Raw genomic sequence first — 19269 nt, 5'->3', positions numbered from 1 at the left:
AATAATTGAAATCATTGTGCCATTCTGTACAACAAAACTATAAATTCTTTTTTTAGGCAAACTATCATTAGTGAAAAATGTTATAGAAATTAAGGAAATCGTTACAAATCATTTAAAGTGTCCTTTACTGAAAATTTACCACTGGATCAATATCTGAACTTGGCAATATTCAACAAAATGATAAAATTTCGCTATAAACGTAAGGAACCAAACAACGTTGTTGGTTCCGCTGCAGAAAATAAAAATCTGTCAAACATTTCAACATCGAACAGCTCTTGTAATTCAAGTAAAGGCAACCACTCAAACCCAACATTGACTAAAGCAGAAGAAACCAAGGAAAACTGCCGGCCCCTCTCCATTATATCTTTGCCCAAGAGTAACGGCAACAATAGCAATGGGTTCAAATCATCTACCATTGCCTCACAGTTGGTGACCAGTGCTTCTATTAGCATTGTCAATTCCACATCGCAAATGCTGCAGTATCCTCAACAATGTCAAATGGTATTTGGATCAGTGTCTGGTGGTGGTGGTGGGGGAACTCTACCCCGCAGCACTCCCAAAAAAATGATTATGGACCCACGTGATGGCCATAAATCGGCTACACTCACTAGACAATCGAATACTCTACAAAACAATCGTAAACTAATGCCATCTATGGCCAAAGTGGCCTCAACTGCGGAATTGACCAGTAAGGGTCATGCCACACAAAGACCCCATAACAATATGGCCACCACCATAAGCAGTGGTATTATATTGAGCCCTGAAAGCATTGCGGATAGAGACCGTTGCATAAATGCTGTAATTGTAAGTAAAATGATTTTTTTAATAGTCAAATATGGTTCAAATAAATTGAACCGCAAATCAAGGGCAATGCATTTTTCAATATCTAATCTTTGTGTGTGTTTCCATTGATTTTTTAATGCCTTCTTTGTTGTTGTATTGTTTTTTTTTTCAACAATTTAGGAACTGTTTCAACAATTACAAACTAGCTCGGAGCCGGCCTTATGCCCTGAACCCTTGCGTCGTGCCTTAGCCTCTGGTCCCTTGGCTGGGCGCCGCTTTCCTTTGGGATGTTTAGGCGATGCTGCCGAATGTTTTGAGCTGCTATTGCATCGTGTACACTCTCATATCTCCTCGGATGATGGTGATGCCTGCGAATCACAGGCCTGTATTGCCCATAGGCGTTTTGCTATGCGTGTTATAGAGCAAAGTGTTTGCAAATGTGGTGCCAATTCAGAGCAGTTGCCATTTACACAGGTAATTTTTTAAATTTGAACAAAATGTTGAATTTTAGTTTAAGAGTCATACATTTATTTATGCATCATTGAGCGAGATAAGACGGAGTTTGGTGATACCAAAATGTACCAAATAGTACGAAATGCGGAAATGACTAGAATTATGAAGTAGATTTGATTGGCGCAGGATGCGGCCAAGACCTTAGTAATCTAGACATCCACTTTGGCAAGAGTAAGCTCCATGGTGATTTCTCAACTTGACTCTTCTCCTTCCGATGAATTCTCTTCACAGCTAATAGTCCGTTAACATACTATCTGGTGCCACCACGATGAAAAGGCAAACGCCTTGATCCTCCTCGGATTTTCACATTTCAGTTCTTCTAGTGACTGGAAACTATGTATTATGGCGCAAAATAAAAAGCGTCTTGAGAAAATAAGTTTGGAAGAAAACAAACCATACACTTATTGCTGCGATCGGTACCAATTGGTACTTTCTTTACCACTGAATGATTTTTTTAAAAATTCGGGCATTTTGTTACCAAAGATTTGTCTACAGTGAACGGCGACAGCTAAAATACAAATTTGTCATAAACATTCCATTAAGGAACAAGGGCAAACTTCTCACATATCACTGAGTGCTGTCCGATTAAAGTTTAAGCTCAGTGATGAGGGGGCTCCTTTTTATAACCGAGTTCGAACGGTGTGCCACAATGCGACACCTCTTTGGGGAGAAGTTTTTATGTGGCATAGTACGTCACAAGTGTCGCTTGCATTAAGACGGGTAACCACCCCTGAAAAATCATTCCGATGTTTTCGCTAGGATTCGAACCCTGCGCTACGGTGGCCTACGGTAACAGTAACATATCGCAAATAGTACGAAATAGTACTTTCTTAAAAAATTTTCAAAACTGGGATACAAATACATCTTCCCAGTATATATAAGGCGAGGAGAAGATTTGTCCAAATTTCGTACATTTAGGTACTAAATCGTACAAAATGGTATATGATTTACAGTTATAGCTTGGCTGTATATATTAGGCGCAGAGAGCTAGAATTGTTGAATTTCGCGTACTAAGTTCGGCCGGGACGGATCTTATATACCCTCCACCATGGATCGCATTTGTCGAGTTCTATGCGTTGTATCTCTTTTTAGGCAAACAAAGAATATTGAATAAGAGCTATTATGCTATTGGAGCTATATATGTAGAAAGTCATGAGAGAAGCCGTTGTACAAAATTTCTTTCACATAGAATGAGAATTGCGCCCTCTAAAGGCTCAAGAAGTCAAAATCCCAGTTCGGTTTATATGGCAGCTATATCAGGTTATGTACCGATTTGCGCCATACTTAGCACAGTTGTTGGAAGTCATAACAAAACACCTCATGCGAAATTTCAGCCAAATCGGATGAGAATTGCGCGCTGTATTGGCTCAAGAAATCAAGATCCAAGATCGGTTAATATGACAGTTATACTAGATTATGAACCGATTTGAAACATACTTAGGACAGTTATTGGAAGTGATACTAAAACACTACGTGCAAAATTTCAGTCAAATCGGACGAGAATTGCGCCCTCTAGAAGCTCTAGAAGTCAAGACCCAAGATCGGTTTATATGGCAGCTATATCAAAACATGGACCGATATGGCCCATTTACAATACCAACCGACCCACACTAATAAGAAGTATTTGTGCAAAATTTCAAGCTGCTAGCTTTACTTCTTCGGAAGTTAACGTGCTTTTGACAGACAGACGGACGAACATGGCTAGATCGACTCAAAATGACATGACGATCAAGAATATATATACTTTATGGGGTCTCAGACGCATGTTTCGAGGTGTTACAAACAGAATGAGGAAATTAGTATACCCCCATCCCATGGTGGAGGGTATAAAAAGTAAAAAAAAATAATTCAAAAGGGCTATATTTAGCCGAAGTTGAACCGAAAAGTATACAAAATCATCAAAACATTATTCGTGGTAATATTTGATACTTCCCTTAAGGATTTCTGATATTTTATAAGCAGTTATGACAAGATTTCCTAATTTTATGAAAATATGGATTTTCGGAAGTCTTACGCTAATACAGAGGTAGCAAAGCTTACCCGGGTATGCTTATATTATCATGGAAGCTATCATAGGAACACATTTTCCTTTTTGATCTTCTAGCGAGACAACTCCAATACCCGGAATATATGTTTGATTCTAGAAAATCCCAACCGACATCTTACCGTAATAAAATTTTTGATTTCACAGTGATTGGGGGGAAGCAGTGAAAACCTTTCCAATTGTGGTTTTAAATTTTGCAATGCATTTCACCTAAAGCATGTTTTTCAATCAGTGCCAATTGATATGAGGACATATCAAAATCTAAAACAATTTCTTTCAATTTCCATAGTCTTCGTCTCAAGGTAAAGAAATATATTTGCCAAATTGGAAGATAATCGAATGAAATTGCTGTATGCACTTTAGTTGTCTAAAAATCTCATTTATGGGAAATTTTTTCGTGTACATCTCTAGCTAATCTAAGGTGTAAACTCCCCCGGAATATACAGAAAAATGTAGATTTTAATATCTGTGTTCGAGGTTGAAACCACTCCTCCAAGTTTTGTAAATCGTTCAATGTTAAAAAAGTTTTTAAAAATATTTTTTTTTTTAATAACTGTCTCCTCCTTTTTTATGTTAAGTGTTAACATTGTTTTGATTTTTTTGTTCAATTTTTGAACACCTTATGTTTTCTTACCTATTTCTCTTAACGATGTTTGGTTGCCCATCTGCCTGTCATTCACTATTATTTTAATTAAATACAAGCAACTTCATTGTTAATGACTAATAAAAATTATCGTCACATCATTAATTTTGAACTAAGATTGGCTCGAACATTTCGATTGGACTCTCCCATAGGTGGTGTCGTAAGTCTTTTATTCATAATGCTTTTGAATAATTAACTGGCTTTTGGTCCAACAAGTGAAAGCAAGCACAATATGTTAATGTTGTTACCATTTTGAAGAGATTTGACAAAGTTCCTCTCACAGCTTTTTTTGTGCCATAGTCAAGAAAATGTTAAAAATAAAATTCCCAATAAGCTTAACATATAATTCCTTTTAATACCAAACGAAAGTTTTGCTTTCATTTAACATTAGGATATAAAACAAAATAAAAAATTGGAATGTCCACTCACTCATTGTATTTACTTAAGAAAAAAAAATCATCTAGACTACCATGCTGTAGTGATATGAAGTTTATATGCCACTCTTTGTCTAGTCTTTACTGTAACATAAATTTGCTTTGGTAAAGTTCATTAAGAAATCTTTTTATTTGTTCATTTAAAGACCATGCATTTAAAAAGTCATAAATCACTCCTACTCCACAGGGGCATAAATTACGTTGCCCCCACTTCATTGAAACAAGTTGAAATGGCCAAGTTTAACACCTTCAATGCAAAAGTTATACCGCGGCTGGCTAAGATTTTTTCATTCAAAATAAATTTTCATTTTCAACAGCTTGTTACCATATATACTAAACTGATCTTGTCCCAATTCTCTCCACTTCTCCCCAGCCATGAGCTTTTGTGTAATAGCCCAGTAACAAGCAAACTGTAGCCAGAGGCTACTGTTCTTTTCATGTCATTTGCTACTTAGCGATAAGTTTGTTTGTCTTGTAAGCCAATAACACATGTTTTGAGGCGAATGCAGTGGCAAGCTCACCATGTAACTGGTTCATTGGCAAATTTTGAGCTTACAAGTTGGGTTCTTTAACGCTGCTCAGCTATTTGGGTTATATAGAAGCTTTGGCTTTGCTTGAAACCAATTCTCAATTTTAATTATGTTTATTAAGTTAAAGTTAAAAAAAAACTAACATTTCAAGTTATTTAATGTGCGACCAGCACTTCAAACTTGAAATGGAATTTTATTGTAATGTCAAGAACACTTAAAGTCAACATTGTATGCTAACACAGTTTTTTGTTTTGTTATGCCAAACACTTAGCAGGAGGCACATTTATATTTATTATTTGAGAATAAAATGCATTAGGCTAGATTGCTATATTGAATATGGACCACTGATGTCTTTTTATACCCTCCACCATAGGATGGGGGTATACTAATTTTGTCATTCTGTTTGTAACACCTCGAAATATGCGTCTGCGACCCCATAAAGTATATCTATTCTTGATCGTCATGTCATTTTAAGTCGGTATAGCCATGTCCGTTCGGCTGTCTGTCGAAAGCACGCCAACTTTCGAAGGAGTAAAGCTAGCCGCTTGAAAGTTTGCACAAATACTTCTTATTAGTGTAGGTCGGTTGGGATTGTAAATGGGCTATATAGGTCCATGTTTTGATATAGCTGCCATATAAACCGACCTTGGATCTTGACTTCTTGACCCACTAGAGTGTTTTATTATGATTTTAATAACTGTACTGACTATTGTTGAAAACGTCTATAACCTGCTAAAGCTGTCATATAAACCTATCTGGGGTCTTGACTTCTTGAGCGGCTAGGGGGCGCAATTCTTATCTGATTTGGCTGAAATTTGCACAACGTGTTTTGATATGACTTCCAACAACTGTGCTGTATATGCTTTAAATCGGTCTATAACCTGATATAGCTGCCATATAAACCGATCTTGAATCTTGACTTCTTGAGCCACTAGAGTACGCAATTCTCATCCGATTTGGCTAAATTTTGCATGAGGTGTTTTTTTATGACTCCAATAACTGTGCTAAGTATGTCGCAAATCGGTACATAACCTGATATAGCTGCCATATCAACCGGTCTGCGATCTTGACTTCTTGAGCCTCTAGAGTGCCCAATTCTCATCCGATTTGGCAGAAATTTTGTACAACGGCTTCTCTCATGACCTTCAACGTACGTGTCTAATATGGTCTGAATCGATCAATAGCTTGATACAGCTCCCATATAAACCTATCTCCCGATTTTGCTTCTTGAGCCTCTACAAGGCGCAATTCTTATTCGAATGAACTGAAATATTTCGGAATGACTTCTACAATATTTAGCATTCAATTATGGTCCGAATTTGCCTATAACCTGATATAGCTCCAATAGCATAACAGTTCTTATTCAATATTCTTTGTTTGCCTAAAAAGAAGAAAAAATACCGCGCATAGAGCTCGACAAATGCGATCCATGGTGGAGGGTAAACAAGATTCGGCCCGGCCGAACCTTTACCTTTTTAGCGCAAAACAAGTAAAGGCATGTTAAGTTCGTCTGGGACGAATTTTGTATTTTCTTCACCATGGCTTGTATTTGTCAAATTCTTTGCACTGTAACTTTTAGTAGGCAGAAACTAAAAATGGATAATGGAAAGTAATAAAAAGAAATCCTTATCGATTTTATTTCATATACTTTGATAAGAAAATTGCAGGCGCTCAAGAAGTCAAATCCAGAGAACGGTTCATATAGGATTTATATATGGTTCTAGACCGATTCAGGTCATGAATACTTACTTTACTTTAATTGGCTATGACAGAATATTTGTTCCACTAGCCGAACGTAGAATAGCGTTCCAAGCGCCTCTATCTTCTGCGCTCATTCCAAAATCTCTGACACCAAGTTTTGAGGTGTCTCCCACCACTTGATCTTTCCATTGCTCATTTGGTCTTCCCGGTTTGAGTGTACCACCGTGTTTGCCTTCAAAAGACTTTTTTGCTGGAGCTTCTTCGTCCATTCTGACAACATGGTTGTATTTTGATGCGTGTAACTATGCTATCGTCGGTATATAGCTCATACAGCTCGTGGTTCATACGTCGCCTATATTCTCCATATATTTTACGAGAATCTTTCTCTCAAATACTCCAAGCACAGCCTCATTTGCTTTCACAGGTTTAAGTGACAATCTGTCATCAAACTCTAAGACGTTATCGTCCATTGTGATACTAAAAGAACAGAAGAAGGAATATGCCTTCTAGTTTCTACAGTTGAACCATCCACATCTCTTTAAAAAGCTCAACAGCTTGCTTGATTCGGGTCATACAAGGTATAGATATAGGAGATCATTGCAGAAGCCAATAAGTTTAGCTCAATGAAGGGGGGCTCCCTATTACAGGCGAGTCCGAAAGGCGTGTCACAGGACAACAACTATTCTTCAAATGTCGCCAGTATTAAAACAGCCAGCTTCATAGGCGGACATGGGAACCTCTCCGCCACGGTGGCCTCCATAGGAGAAGTCATCGTGAACTTTAGCCAAGGGTTTATACTTCTTAAGCCCTCTATAGGCTTAAGACTTGTATGGCATCTATCTCTATCTAAACAAGCGCCGATTTGTCCCATTTTCCACCTTAAAAGACCTACTACAATTGGAAGTAGGTGTGCAAAATTTCGAGTCGCTTTTCTCGTTCAAATGTCAAACGTGCTTTTGGCAGACGGACGGATAACATACATTAGACTTTCCCATGCTATAAGCGATTTTTTTTTTTGCAAATAGGGAAACGTAAATTTTAATTGCAAATTTTGCCCATGAACATTACACTAAGGAACAGGGGCAAACTTCTCACATATCAGTGAGTGCATTCTGATTCAAGTTTTTAGCTCAATGATAAGGGGCCTGCTTTCTATAGCCGAGTCCGAACAGCGTGCCGCAGTGCGACACCTCTTTGAAGAAAAGTTTTACATGGCATAGTACCTCACAAATGTTGCTAGCATTAGGAGGGGAAAACCACCGTTGAAAATTTTTTTCTGATGGTCTCGCCAGGATTCGAATGCTTACCTTTGCGCTACGGTGGAATCCGCATACTCTCATTTTTTTCCTTTTAATCCGATTTGGTAAAATACGAAATATTCAGGGAATCGGTAAATTTTAACCCGTGTGACGCGACGTACTGTGGGATAGAATAAAACAAATATAGCAAAGAATCTCCCGTTTGAGAACGAGTAGAGTTAACCCTAGGTGGTTTGGACGCCTCTTGCAGGCTTATTAAGTTGGTCACCTCGAAATTTCCAAAATTTGTTTGTTAGCTGCCAAATCTTCATTTGTGGTCCGATTTCCATAAATTGGAGTATAATGCTCAAAGACGCTACAAAAATGTCCGTTTGAGGTCTACAACATCTCTTCTGGGATATTTCAATTTTGGTTTACCCTACACCACTACTGTGGTACAGAGTATTACAACTTAGTGCATTTGTTTCTCCCAACCAGTCAATTGGCCCAAAAATTCCGGTCCTAAACTGACGAATTATTTACCTGTCGCAGGACATATTCTACAGGGAATGAAAGGTTTCAATTGTCATAACTTATGATTCTTAATTATTTTTTAAAAAGTCCCTTAATTATTGTTGAAAATTGCTTATGTGTTAAATATATTTGCTGACTAAAGTTATATAAAGTTTTTGGTCGAAATAGGATCAGATTAGGATATACCTCCCATATATATGTATCGCACTATTTTCACTCCCAGAACCTTTTCAAGCGCATTTATTGACCAATCTACTCCCATTTTAGTAATTTCCAATAATGTCACGAAAATTGGCTCATATATTCCCTTATGACTAATGATATTGCTATTAAATTTTATCAAAATCGGTTCAAATTCATATTTAGCTTCCATATACATGCATACATGTATATGGAAGCTAAATAAACACGAGTTCGAATCCTGGTGAGAAAAAAATTTTTCGCGATGGTTACCCCTCCTAATGCCGGCGGAGGTTTCACACTGCGGCACTCCGTTTGGGGTCGGCTATAAAGAGGAGGCTCCTTATCGTTGAGCTTAAACTTGAATCGGACGTGTGAGAAGTTTGTCCCTGTTCCTTAAGGGAATGTTCATGGCCAAATTTGTTTTTGTATGCATGTATACATTGCCCCATTTACACATATAGAGCCTTATTTATTAAAATTTTGTACAGATTTGCTCGAAATTTGATACGGATTGTTTTATTACCTATCTGAAAATTTCCGCTGAAGTCCATCATCGGTTCAGATTTAGATATAGCTCCCAATTTCCACTTTTGAGGTAGGTATAGTGTATAATATTGTAGGTATCACCCCAATTCTGCCTTTCCTTACTTGTTTTTTTTTTTTAATTTTGGCGGATACCGTCTTTATATTTTGATATTTACGAATGCTTTTATGGGTTGTTTTTTATTTTGTTTTGGATTGGTGACAATATTAAGAATGCTGCACATCTGATTATTCACTTAAATATTCTATATTTAATACCACTACTAAATTTCCAATGAACATTCCATTAAGGAACATTCCATTAACTATATAACAGTGGGATAACAGTATCCCCAGTTTTATAGGTAAGAAGTCACAAAAAAAATTTTAAATTGTTTTTCACATGTTGTAGATGCGTTGTAAGTGAAATTCGAACAACATATGTCAACTTAAACAGGTGCTATATGCACTTTAAAATAGTCAATTTGTTATAAAAAACAGCCCCGAGTTCTCAAAACGCCTTCTTACTTCATATGTCCCCTAAACGAATGCAAAATATTTGTAGCCTCTGTATCCAATTCACTAAAATATGCTGAATTGGAAACCATCTTTGTCCAAAATGGGTGTTCTTAAAATTTTTCAATTTCCATTTTCATTTTTCAGAAGCTTGCAATATTGTCCTTAGTTTTGTTTTTACTCATTCATTACTCTGACATTCATTCAAAAAAAGTGAAAAAATGGCAATTCAGCTAAATAGCATAGCAGTTCAGGGTTGAATATAGCTCCCACCACAGTTTCAATCTACTGTCACTAGAGTCCTATAATTGAAATCTTCGTTGTATCTTCATTGTGGAACTATAATCAAATATGAACTATATTCAAATGTTAACCGATCGCCCATTTGCTTTGAATTTTGTTTATTTGGATCATAAGTAAAATATATGGAGGATACGAGCACGAAAGACTTAAGACACAAACTTGATTTGTAGCAAACCTTGCACCAAACCAACCAAACAAATTATTGGTGACTTGAGCAAATCAGTCACGCCTGAGAACAGAATTGATAATATGTGTTGTGTATTTCTTTTTGTTACAATTATTGAAAGTCAATATTGCCGATACATAAATAACTAATCATACACCCATTTAAGAAAGAACCATATTTCCAAATACATGACGTCATGACAAAGTCCAAATATACAAATTTAATTCGAATCGGACATAATACCCCAACAAGTGATCCAGCCACCTACCAACAATTTAAGTGACAATATGATGATTAATAAACTGCAATTAATGGCCAACAATGGGCTTAGAAACCAGATTTAATCATTTATTAATTAGTTCCAACTTCTTTTTTAAACATCTTGTACGCACATACACAGTCGCACGTACACAATCAAAGCTGCCCGTCCCACTGTGACAAATGTTGTCACAGTAAACAGTAGTAGGTAGGCTGGCACTTTTGATAATAAAACACGTGCTTTCTTTGACACGGGTTTTCGAACTTGGTACGCGAGTGGGTGTTTAAATTTCCGGCGTTCAACACGAATTTCATTAACGAACGTATCTCAAAACGGTCTGAATTAATTGCTGAATGCTGGCAATTGAAAAATCTGAAACTGCTACCTAATATGGTGGGAGAGCAATTGTCATCATCGATCAGACGCCAATGTTTGGCGACGATCACCTAATGGCCTGTGGTCAATGGCCATTAGGTGATCGTCAATGAACCCACTCATTATGTTATTCTTCTGCCTTATTAATTGGAATTTTGTTTTTTCAAATTTATTTTCAGATGGTCCATTATGTGTCGGCTTCGGCATTGACTTCACAAAATTCATTGGCTTTGCAGAATCATCAGCAGTTGACTTTTGGCCAACTGTTAAGGGCAGCAGGAAATATGGGTGACATACGCGATTGTCCGGTAAGTAAAAATCAAATTCAACTGTAAATAAGAAACCAATATGAAGTTGTCTCTTTTGCAGAGTTCCTGTGGTGCCAAAATTGGCATTTGTCGTGCCTTGCTGAACCGCCCCGACGTAGTGTCCATTGGCATTGTTTGGGACTCGGAAAGGCCTGCTGCCGATCAGGTTCATTCGGTTTTGAAAGCCGTAGGCACCAGCCTTCGTTTGTCCGATGTCTTCCATCAGGTCAGCGAGCAAAGATGGGCTCAAACGGTACAGCACGAGCTAGTGGGCATTGTTTCATATTATGGCAAGCATTACACCACCTTCTTCTTCCATACCAAACTCAAGGTTTGGGTTTATTTCGATGATGCCAATGTTAAAGAGGTATTTGTTGTTTTCATGTAAAACCTTTAAAACATCTTTATAACCGTTTCTTCCTTGCTCTCGCTACCAGGTTGGCCCCCATTGGGAAGGTGTTGTGGATAAATGCAGTCGTGGGCGCTATCAACCGTTACTGCTACTCTATGCCGTACCCCAGCCCCAACAACAATCTTCGGCAAATTGTCCTACTCAAGTGTCTACGAGCCAGTACATGCATGACACTCAATCGCCAGCAGTGCGCCGAGCTATAACTCCCAGTCCCGAGAAACCGCAAATGGGCAATACTAGACGTGCCATTACCCCCACGCCATTGCGCATGCCCAATGACTACCAAAACTTGAGTGTTATACAAAAGAATATCTTTCCCTCGGGGGGAGGCCAACATCAGCAGCCACCTCAAGTATCGGAAAAACATGGAGCCCACTTGAATACAGACGAGACCGACTCCTATATCAGCCGCAAAACAGTGGAGCATGTCCTCAATGCCCAATATCAGAATTTGAGTATTATTCAGGATAAAATATTTCCACAAGATGAGAAGGATGTTGCCGTGCTGAATAACTACCAGCAACGTAAATCATTGGAGGCGGTATTGAATGCTCAGTTGGCACGTAAACATCAACAACATTTGCAGCTGCAAAGATCGCATAGTGCCGAGTCGGGTCATGTTTCTGGCTCGTCTGCCTCCTCGACCACATCTTCCACTAACAGCTCATCGCCTCCCAGTGATGGTTTGACCATACCCGAACACTTAAATCAGCCACGACGTCGTGATTCGGGTAATTGGTCTGGAGATCGCAATTCCGCAAGTTCTGCTTCTTCAACCACTTTGGACAATCCCTATCTGTATATGGTGGGCAAACGTTCGGGGGCTGCTGTTCCGCAAAGTCCCACACGCAATGGTTTGCCTTATGATCCAGGCTACGACTCTTTCTCGCTGAGCTCCACCGACTCGTATCCACCTAAACATCCTTTGAATCCCCAACTGGCCAAAATACCAGAGTCATCTCCCTCGGTTGTACTCACTGGAGACTGTGAAAAGTTATGTCACGAAGCCGATCAATTGCTGGAGAAATCACGTATCCTAGAAGAGGCGCTTGACTTGGAAACAGCACTGGTCCTTTGCAATGCCGCTGCCGGTAGGGCTCGAGCAGCCATGGATGCTCCTTACAGCAATCCTCATACCATGACTTTTGCTCGCATGAAGCACAATACCTGTGTGATGAGGGCTCGTTCCTTGCATAGACGCATTTTGCTGGAGAAGGGAGCGGAAATGGATGCCATGCCTGAAATGAAGCACATGCGTGAGGGCAGCACCAGCAGTGTCATTAAGCACGTGCGCCAAAATAGCAAAGACAAGACTCTAGATGGCAATAATGGTGGCAACAACAGTTCTCCTACTGCCAACAATCCCAACAAATCCATAGAAATATATGCGACTTTGCCCAAAAAGAAGAGTCCCTTGAAGGCTTTGGTCTCGGCTTCCTTAGCCTCCAATGATACCGATAATATTGAGTTTGAAGCAACACAGGTTACTCCTAAGCCCGAGAGGGAAAGTCGCTCTTTATTCGGGCGTAGCAGCAATAAGCAACAGGAGAAGGACAAGCGAAGTCGCAGTGAAGATCGCAATAAGATCAGCCGGGAGTTTTCTCTTACTGAAACCTTGCTGGTCAATGCTAAAGACACTTTGAAGAAACACAAGGAGGATAAGGATGAGAAAAAGGAGAAGGACAAAAATGGCAAGAAGCAGCATAAGATACGACGCAAGTTGTTAATGGGTGGTTTGATACGACGCAAGAACCGTTCCATGCCCGACTTGACGGAGGCTGGAGATGAGACTAGTAATGCTCAACAGGCCGTCGCCAATCCACCTCCCCTAACCAGTTCTGTGGATGACTCAGTGGTCGGTTTGCAACATGCCAACTCCATGAGTGGATACATATCGGAGGGTCACTTTGACTTCCGCGATAGCACAGGGACCTCCTCGAATGGGGTCAATGCCAATCCCAATTTGGAACGCAGCAAGCTAATGCGTAAAAGTTTCCATGGAAGCGGACGTCAATTGACAGTGGTGGCGAAAGTACAGCCTCCACCACCACCCATGCGTACATCCTCGACCTTAACGCAGCAGCAGTTGCAACAACAGCTTGCTTTGCAGCAACAGCAAGATGCCGCCTTAATGCAACACTTCCATCACGAGGCGACTCTCTCCAATATATCGGCCATGAGTTCGAATACCTCAATAAGTGAGGATTCGTGTCAGACCATCATTACCACCTGCGCTCAAGTTCACTCCGAACAAAGCCCTTTGGCCAAGGAACAAATGTATCAACAAGCCTATAAGGCTTCGACCGAGCAGGGCACAGATGAAGTTGATGGCATTCCCGCCAACGCGAATCATCAACATGCGCGTCAAGATTCACAAGAATTCCCCCCACCCCCGCCTCCATTGGAACTACCACCGTATCCTAGTCCACCGCACAGTGTGAGCCATTCCAGGCAAGCCAGTGAAGATTTTCCACCACCACCTCCTGAAATCGATATGGAGCCGTTGAATCAACAAATCAATCAAATCCAAGCCCTAGAAGCGGCCAACAAGCAACAACAGCACCAGAGAAATATGGAGTCCATGGAGGGTACCACCAGCATTTTGGCTCAGCTGCAGCAACGGCAACATTTAATGAAAATGCGCAAAGAACATGGCAATACTCCCACTTTTATGCAGGGCAACCAGAATGAGAACTCTTGGTTAAGGGAATTGCAATTGAAGCAATTACAGCGCCAACCTGATTTAACCAACGTTCAATCGATTGCTCAACGCTATGAGCAACATCAGCAAAATCACCAATCACCCAGTCCCATGAGGGCTTTTGGGTCCCAAGAATTGCTGAATGTAAAGTCGCAGCCATTGCGTAATGGTGGACACCAAAGACCTGATAGTGATGAGGTGGATTGTCTGCCGCAAAGGCCTCCTCTGCCACCACAAGCTCTACAACAGAGGCAACAACTACAGCAGCAACTCCAAGCAAAACAGATGTCCTCCATATTACCTAAGCCCAAATATGATATATCCCAAACACAAATCGCCGAGGAAATCCGGGAAGTGGAGCTTCTTAACAACATGGTGCAACAGACGCTAAATAACAATCCCTCCCAACCAGCTGCCACTAACAACAACGCCGCTCCCAAACGGGTAAAGAAGAAGAGTGTATCGTTCTGTGATCAAGTGATACTGGTGGCAACCGCCGACAATGAGGAAGATGATGATTTTATACCCAATCCCATTTTGGAAAGAGTCCTAAGGACCGCTCAGAGTCCCAATGACAAAGTGACGGCACAGATGATACAACAGCAACAACAAAATATCATGAGGCTACAGACGGAGGCACCCAGCCGCGCAGTACAATCGCAACAGCAGTTGGGTTTGACCGCACAAATGCAGCAACAGCAGCAGCATCAACAACTAGGGCCACATTCACCGCTTACACAAAATCAGCAACAACAGCAAATGGCTCAACCATCGCCCTTGTTAGGAACGGAGAGAAGAAATGTTGGCCTTTCGGGTCCACAGGAAATGCAACGTTATGTGCAGTTGCAAAGACCTCAATTGGAGGCTTTGCGCCTGCAGCAACAACAAATCCAGCAGCAGCATCAACAACAGATGCAACAGCAGCATCATCAGCAAATGCAGCTACAACAAATGCAGCAAAAGCCTCAACTGCAGGCAGGCCAAGTTTACACACCCATCCAGGATATTTATCGCATGCAACAGCAGCAACAACAACAACAACAGCAACAGCAGCAGTTAACTGCAAGCAATACTTTATCCTCGCATCTCAATGAAACATCCGCCCAAAATTCCCTGCAATCACGCACCAGTATGAGCGGCATCGCTAATGTTGCCGCGTCGCAACATATGCAGATGTTGGCAACGCATACAACACAAAATCAACTTCAGCAGCAACAACAACAACAACAACATCACCTGCCCCAAAACTATTCACTGCCCAGATTGGGCAATGCCCAAGCACCCACTAATTATTATCCTGGCATTGCAGGTCTAGAACAGCCTCCGCCAAGCCAACAACACATACCCTCGCCCTATCAAAGAGTACCCCTACCCCATGGCTATCCTGGCCTTGCTGAGCCTGCGACACTCTTAAATCGTCCCCCACATCTAATTAATCCCCAAAACCCATCCAACGTCCATCCTGGAAGTCCCTACATGTCCATACCTTCCAACTCGCAAATAGCACAAAATCAGCCGGTCAAAGCGAAGAAGGTGAGCTTTGAACCTGGCACCAAAGGAGACGCCAGCGAAGCCACACCCAATTCAAGCACGCTTCCGCCCAAGACCATGTTGCAACAACATGGTTTACCCCTACCCGCCCAACAAGCTGCAGCATCCAACGGTCTGCCACCACCAGCCACCAGCGATGGCAGCAATGTGAACGTAACTGCCATACCCACTCGTGTCTACAACAATGCCATCGTAAAAGCTTCAGCCAAAGCTTCGGAGTGCAATTTGTGTCGCAAGCGTCATGTCATAGCCCCCCAACAGTACTGTACCAACTGCGAGTACTACTTGAAGATGTTGAACAATCGGAGATAGAAACCAGAGAACACAAAAGCTGCAGTTTGATAACAAAAAAAGAAAGTTCAAACTCTCGAAGTAATGGTTAACGGAGGCATTGCTTTGCATTTTTCATGTAAACGAAAGCATTTCATATATGTTATTGAAAATCGTCCTTTTAGTCCTTAAGCTCACCAATAAGTTGTAGTTTTTAATGCTAGTTCTTTAGGTGTTTTGAAAAGAATCTCATATGATGCTAGTATCATGCTTTTTTTTTATAGGATCCCCTATTCATAAGAAACAACATACACACATACATATGTAAATAATGTACCTATGTATCATATAAAAGGTAAGTATTACCATTTCATTTCTTACGTTAAACTAGAAAATTCCTCCATGTGATATTTTTCTGTTAAACGTTTTTTGTTTTTTGGCATTTATTTACATCCCTTTTCACCCTCTCGAGGCCTTGGAATCCCATTCCCATTTGTACTTAGGCGTAAGCTTGAAAGCCTGCTATGCATGCTTTATGTGCTTCGGTTGCTGCCGCTTTATTAAAATTAGAAATTTCCCATTTCATCATTTCGCCTTTCGGAGAGCTTCCCTTTCATAAGAAGTAAATTATATTTTTGTCTATATCGGTGAAGCATTGTCGAACAGTGCCAAACCCAAGGAGAATACTTAATTTTTACAATATTTACATTCATCATAACCTGTAGTAATAAGCATATTTACTATTAGTTCATAGTTTACTTTTAAGCTATTATTAGTATATTTTAAACTTGATTAAACTTAATTTTTATATTATTTTTAATGTTTTACTTTTACAATTTATAACGTTTTTTGCATTTACGCACTTTTTACAGCAAAGGTGAAGAAGACCCTTGAAAAGAAAAAAACAAATCATTTAAAAGAGATGCGTTATCATCCACTCCCATCAAAAGGGGAGAAGAAGAAACGTAAATAATAAAATTAATAAAATATTCTTTTTACAGACAAAAAATTAAAAAAAAAAATTTAACGTTTTTTATTTAAAATTGTGTGAGGTAAAATATTTTACAGTTATTATTGAGGGTCAAAATGAATATCGAAGAACTTGGGCACTTTATACCCACCAACATTGGATGGGACTTTACTTACTTACTTTACTTTAAATGGCTATGACAGAATATTTGTTCCACTAGCCGAACGTAGAACGCTCATTCTAAAATCTCTGACACCAAGTTTCGAGGTGTCTCCCACCACTTGATCTTTCCATCGGGCTTTTGGTCTTCTCGGATTGCGTGTACCACCATGTTTGCCTACAAAAGACTTCTTTGCTGGAGCTTTTTCATCCATACTGACAACATGACCTAGCCAACGCAGCCATATCTATTCACATCTGCATCTCGTATAATCTTCTCCAGTAGGATATTAAAGAAATCAAATGATAGTCTCCTGTCTCCTTGTCTGAAACCTCGTTTGGCATTTAATGCTCCCAAAAGATCCTTTGCTATTCTTACTGAGGAACGCGTATCAGCAAGTGTCATCCTGCAGAGTCCTATTAGTTTTGCAGGGATACCAAACTCAGACATGGCTTGAAATACCTTTGAACGTAAAGGAGTATCGAAGACGGCTTTGTAGTCAACGAAGAAATGTTAGGTTTTGATTTGTCCTTCTCGGGTCTTTTCCAGGATTTGGCGCACTGTGAATATCTGGTCTAGGGTGGATTTACCAGGTCTAAAGCCGCATTAATAGGGCCAAATTATCTCAGAGACTTTTGGTTTTATTCTTTCACACAGTACGCTCGAGAGTATCTTGTATAAGATGGGGAGGAGACTTATTCCTCTGTAGTTGGCACATTCCGTCTTGTGTACGGGACATAGTATGTTGAGGTTCCAATCATCGGATATGCGTTCCTCTAGCCAGATTGCGCAGATAAGCTGATGCATACGCCTTATCAGCGTGTCGCCTCCGGTCTTAAATAGTTCAGCGGGTAACCCGTCGGCTCCTGCTGCCTTGTTGTTCTTTAGTCAGGTCACTGCTACTTGGACCTCATTCTGACTAGGAGGTAAAAATTCTATACCATCATCAGGGATTGGTTCTGCGGTATCCTCTTCGCCGCCAACATCGGACACTAGCTGTTGGGTAAAGTGTTCTTTCCATATCCTCATCATCTGTTATCTGTGTCAGTTACCAGATTTGATACCTTGTCTCTGCAGGATGTGCCTGCAGCAAAGCCATCGGTTTGATGTTTAATTCTTTGGTAGAATTTCCGGATTTTTTCCGACTCCTGTACATCTTAATTCTCTCACACCCACGTCTTTCCATTTCCTTTTTCTTTCTGAGGAATAGACGTTTTTCGTTTCTTCTTTTCTACCGAAACCTCTCCTTCATCTGGCGCATTACTACTGATTGCAGGGTTGCTCTATATGCCGCATTCTTGGCTCTAGTAGCATCTCGACACTCTTGGTCATACCATCGGTTTCTTGGAGGAGGCTTCCGGTACCCAAGTACGGATTTCGCGGCATTTTCCATGGAGTGGGCAATAGTTTGCCACTGCGCCATTATATCATCGGAACAAGGAGTGCTTTCATCAAGCAGTTGGGTCAGTCGAGTGGAGTATACCGCTGCCATTTGTTGTGTTCGCAGCTTTTCAATGTCCAGCTTCCGTGCAGTGTCAGATCGTATTGGGTTGCCCAAAAAGTAATTGCGGATTTTTCATATAGTCGGCGTTGACAAATTTTTTCACAGCTTGTGACTCTGTAATTGCATTCTTTCTTCTGTCAGTTATCAGCTGTTACTTTTAGCTTGCTTTAGAAAAAAAGTGTAAAAAAAGTATATTTGATTAAAGTTCATTCTAAGTTTTATTAAAAATGCATTTACTTTCTTTTAAAAAATCCGCAATTACTTTTTGGGCAACCCAATTCTTTCCTCGCCATGTTCAAACGGGTGCGAACCTTTGCTGCAACAGGGTAATGATCCGAATCTATTTTCGCTCCACGTATCTATCATACATCTAACACGCTGGATGAATGCCTTCCATCTATCATAACGTGAACAATTTGGTTTCTCGTGTTTTGATCGGGTGACAGCCATGTGGCTTTGTGAATATTTTTATGTTGAAATCTGGTGCTACTAACTACGATGTTTTTTGCCGCGGCGAAATCTATCAGCCTCAACCCATTACTGGACGTTATCTCGTGGAGGTTAAACGTTCCGATTGTTGGACCAAAAATGTCTTCCTTCCCTATCTTCGCATTAAAATCTCCCAGAACGATTTTAATATCATGGGCGG

General features: G+C 40.3%; 1 protein-coding gene across 5 annotated transcripts in view; it reads left to right on the top strand.

The window, feature by feature from the left end:
- Window positions 1–16248, top strand: part of LOC106081420 (uncharacterized) — a 334294-nt gene extending 318046 nt beyond the window's left edge. For 4 of the 5 annotated variants that reach the window (XM_059367670.1, XM_013243355.2, XM_013243354.2 and 1 more), the window contains 4 exons: window positions 964–1257; window positions 10924–11052; window positions 11114–11419; window positions 11490–16248. In XM_059367670.1, coding sequence (XP_059223653.1) covers window positions 964–1257; window positions 10924–11052; window positions 11114–11419; window positions 11490–16028 — 5268 coding nt within the window. In that variant the 3' untranslated portion in view covers window positions 16029–16248. Of the gene's footprint in view, window positions 1–56; window positions 805–963; window positions 1258–10923; window positions 11053–11113; window positions 11420–11489 lie in introns of all 5 variants that reach the window. The other variant, XM_013243352.2, reaches the window with a different exon arrangement.
- The last annotated feature ends 3021 nt before the right edge of the window (window positions 16249–19269 follow it).

The sequence above is a fragment of the Stomoxys calcitrans genome, chromosome 4, assembly GCF_963082655.1.
Source record: "Stomoxys calcitrans chromosome 4, idStoCalc2.1, whole genome shotgun sequence".
NCBI lineage: Eukaryota > Metazoa > Arthropoda > Insecta > Diptera > Muscidae > Stomoxys > Stomoxys calcitrans.
This window is presented reverse-complemented; position numbering and strand designations above follow the sequence as displayed.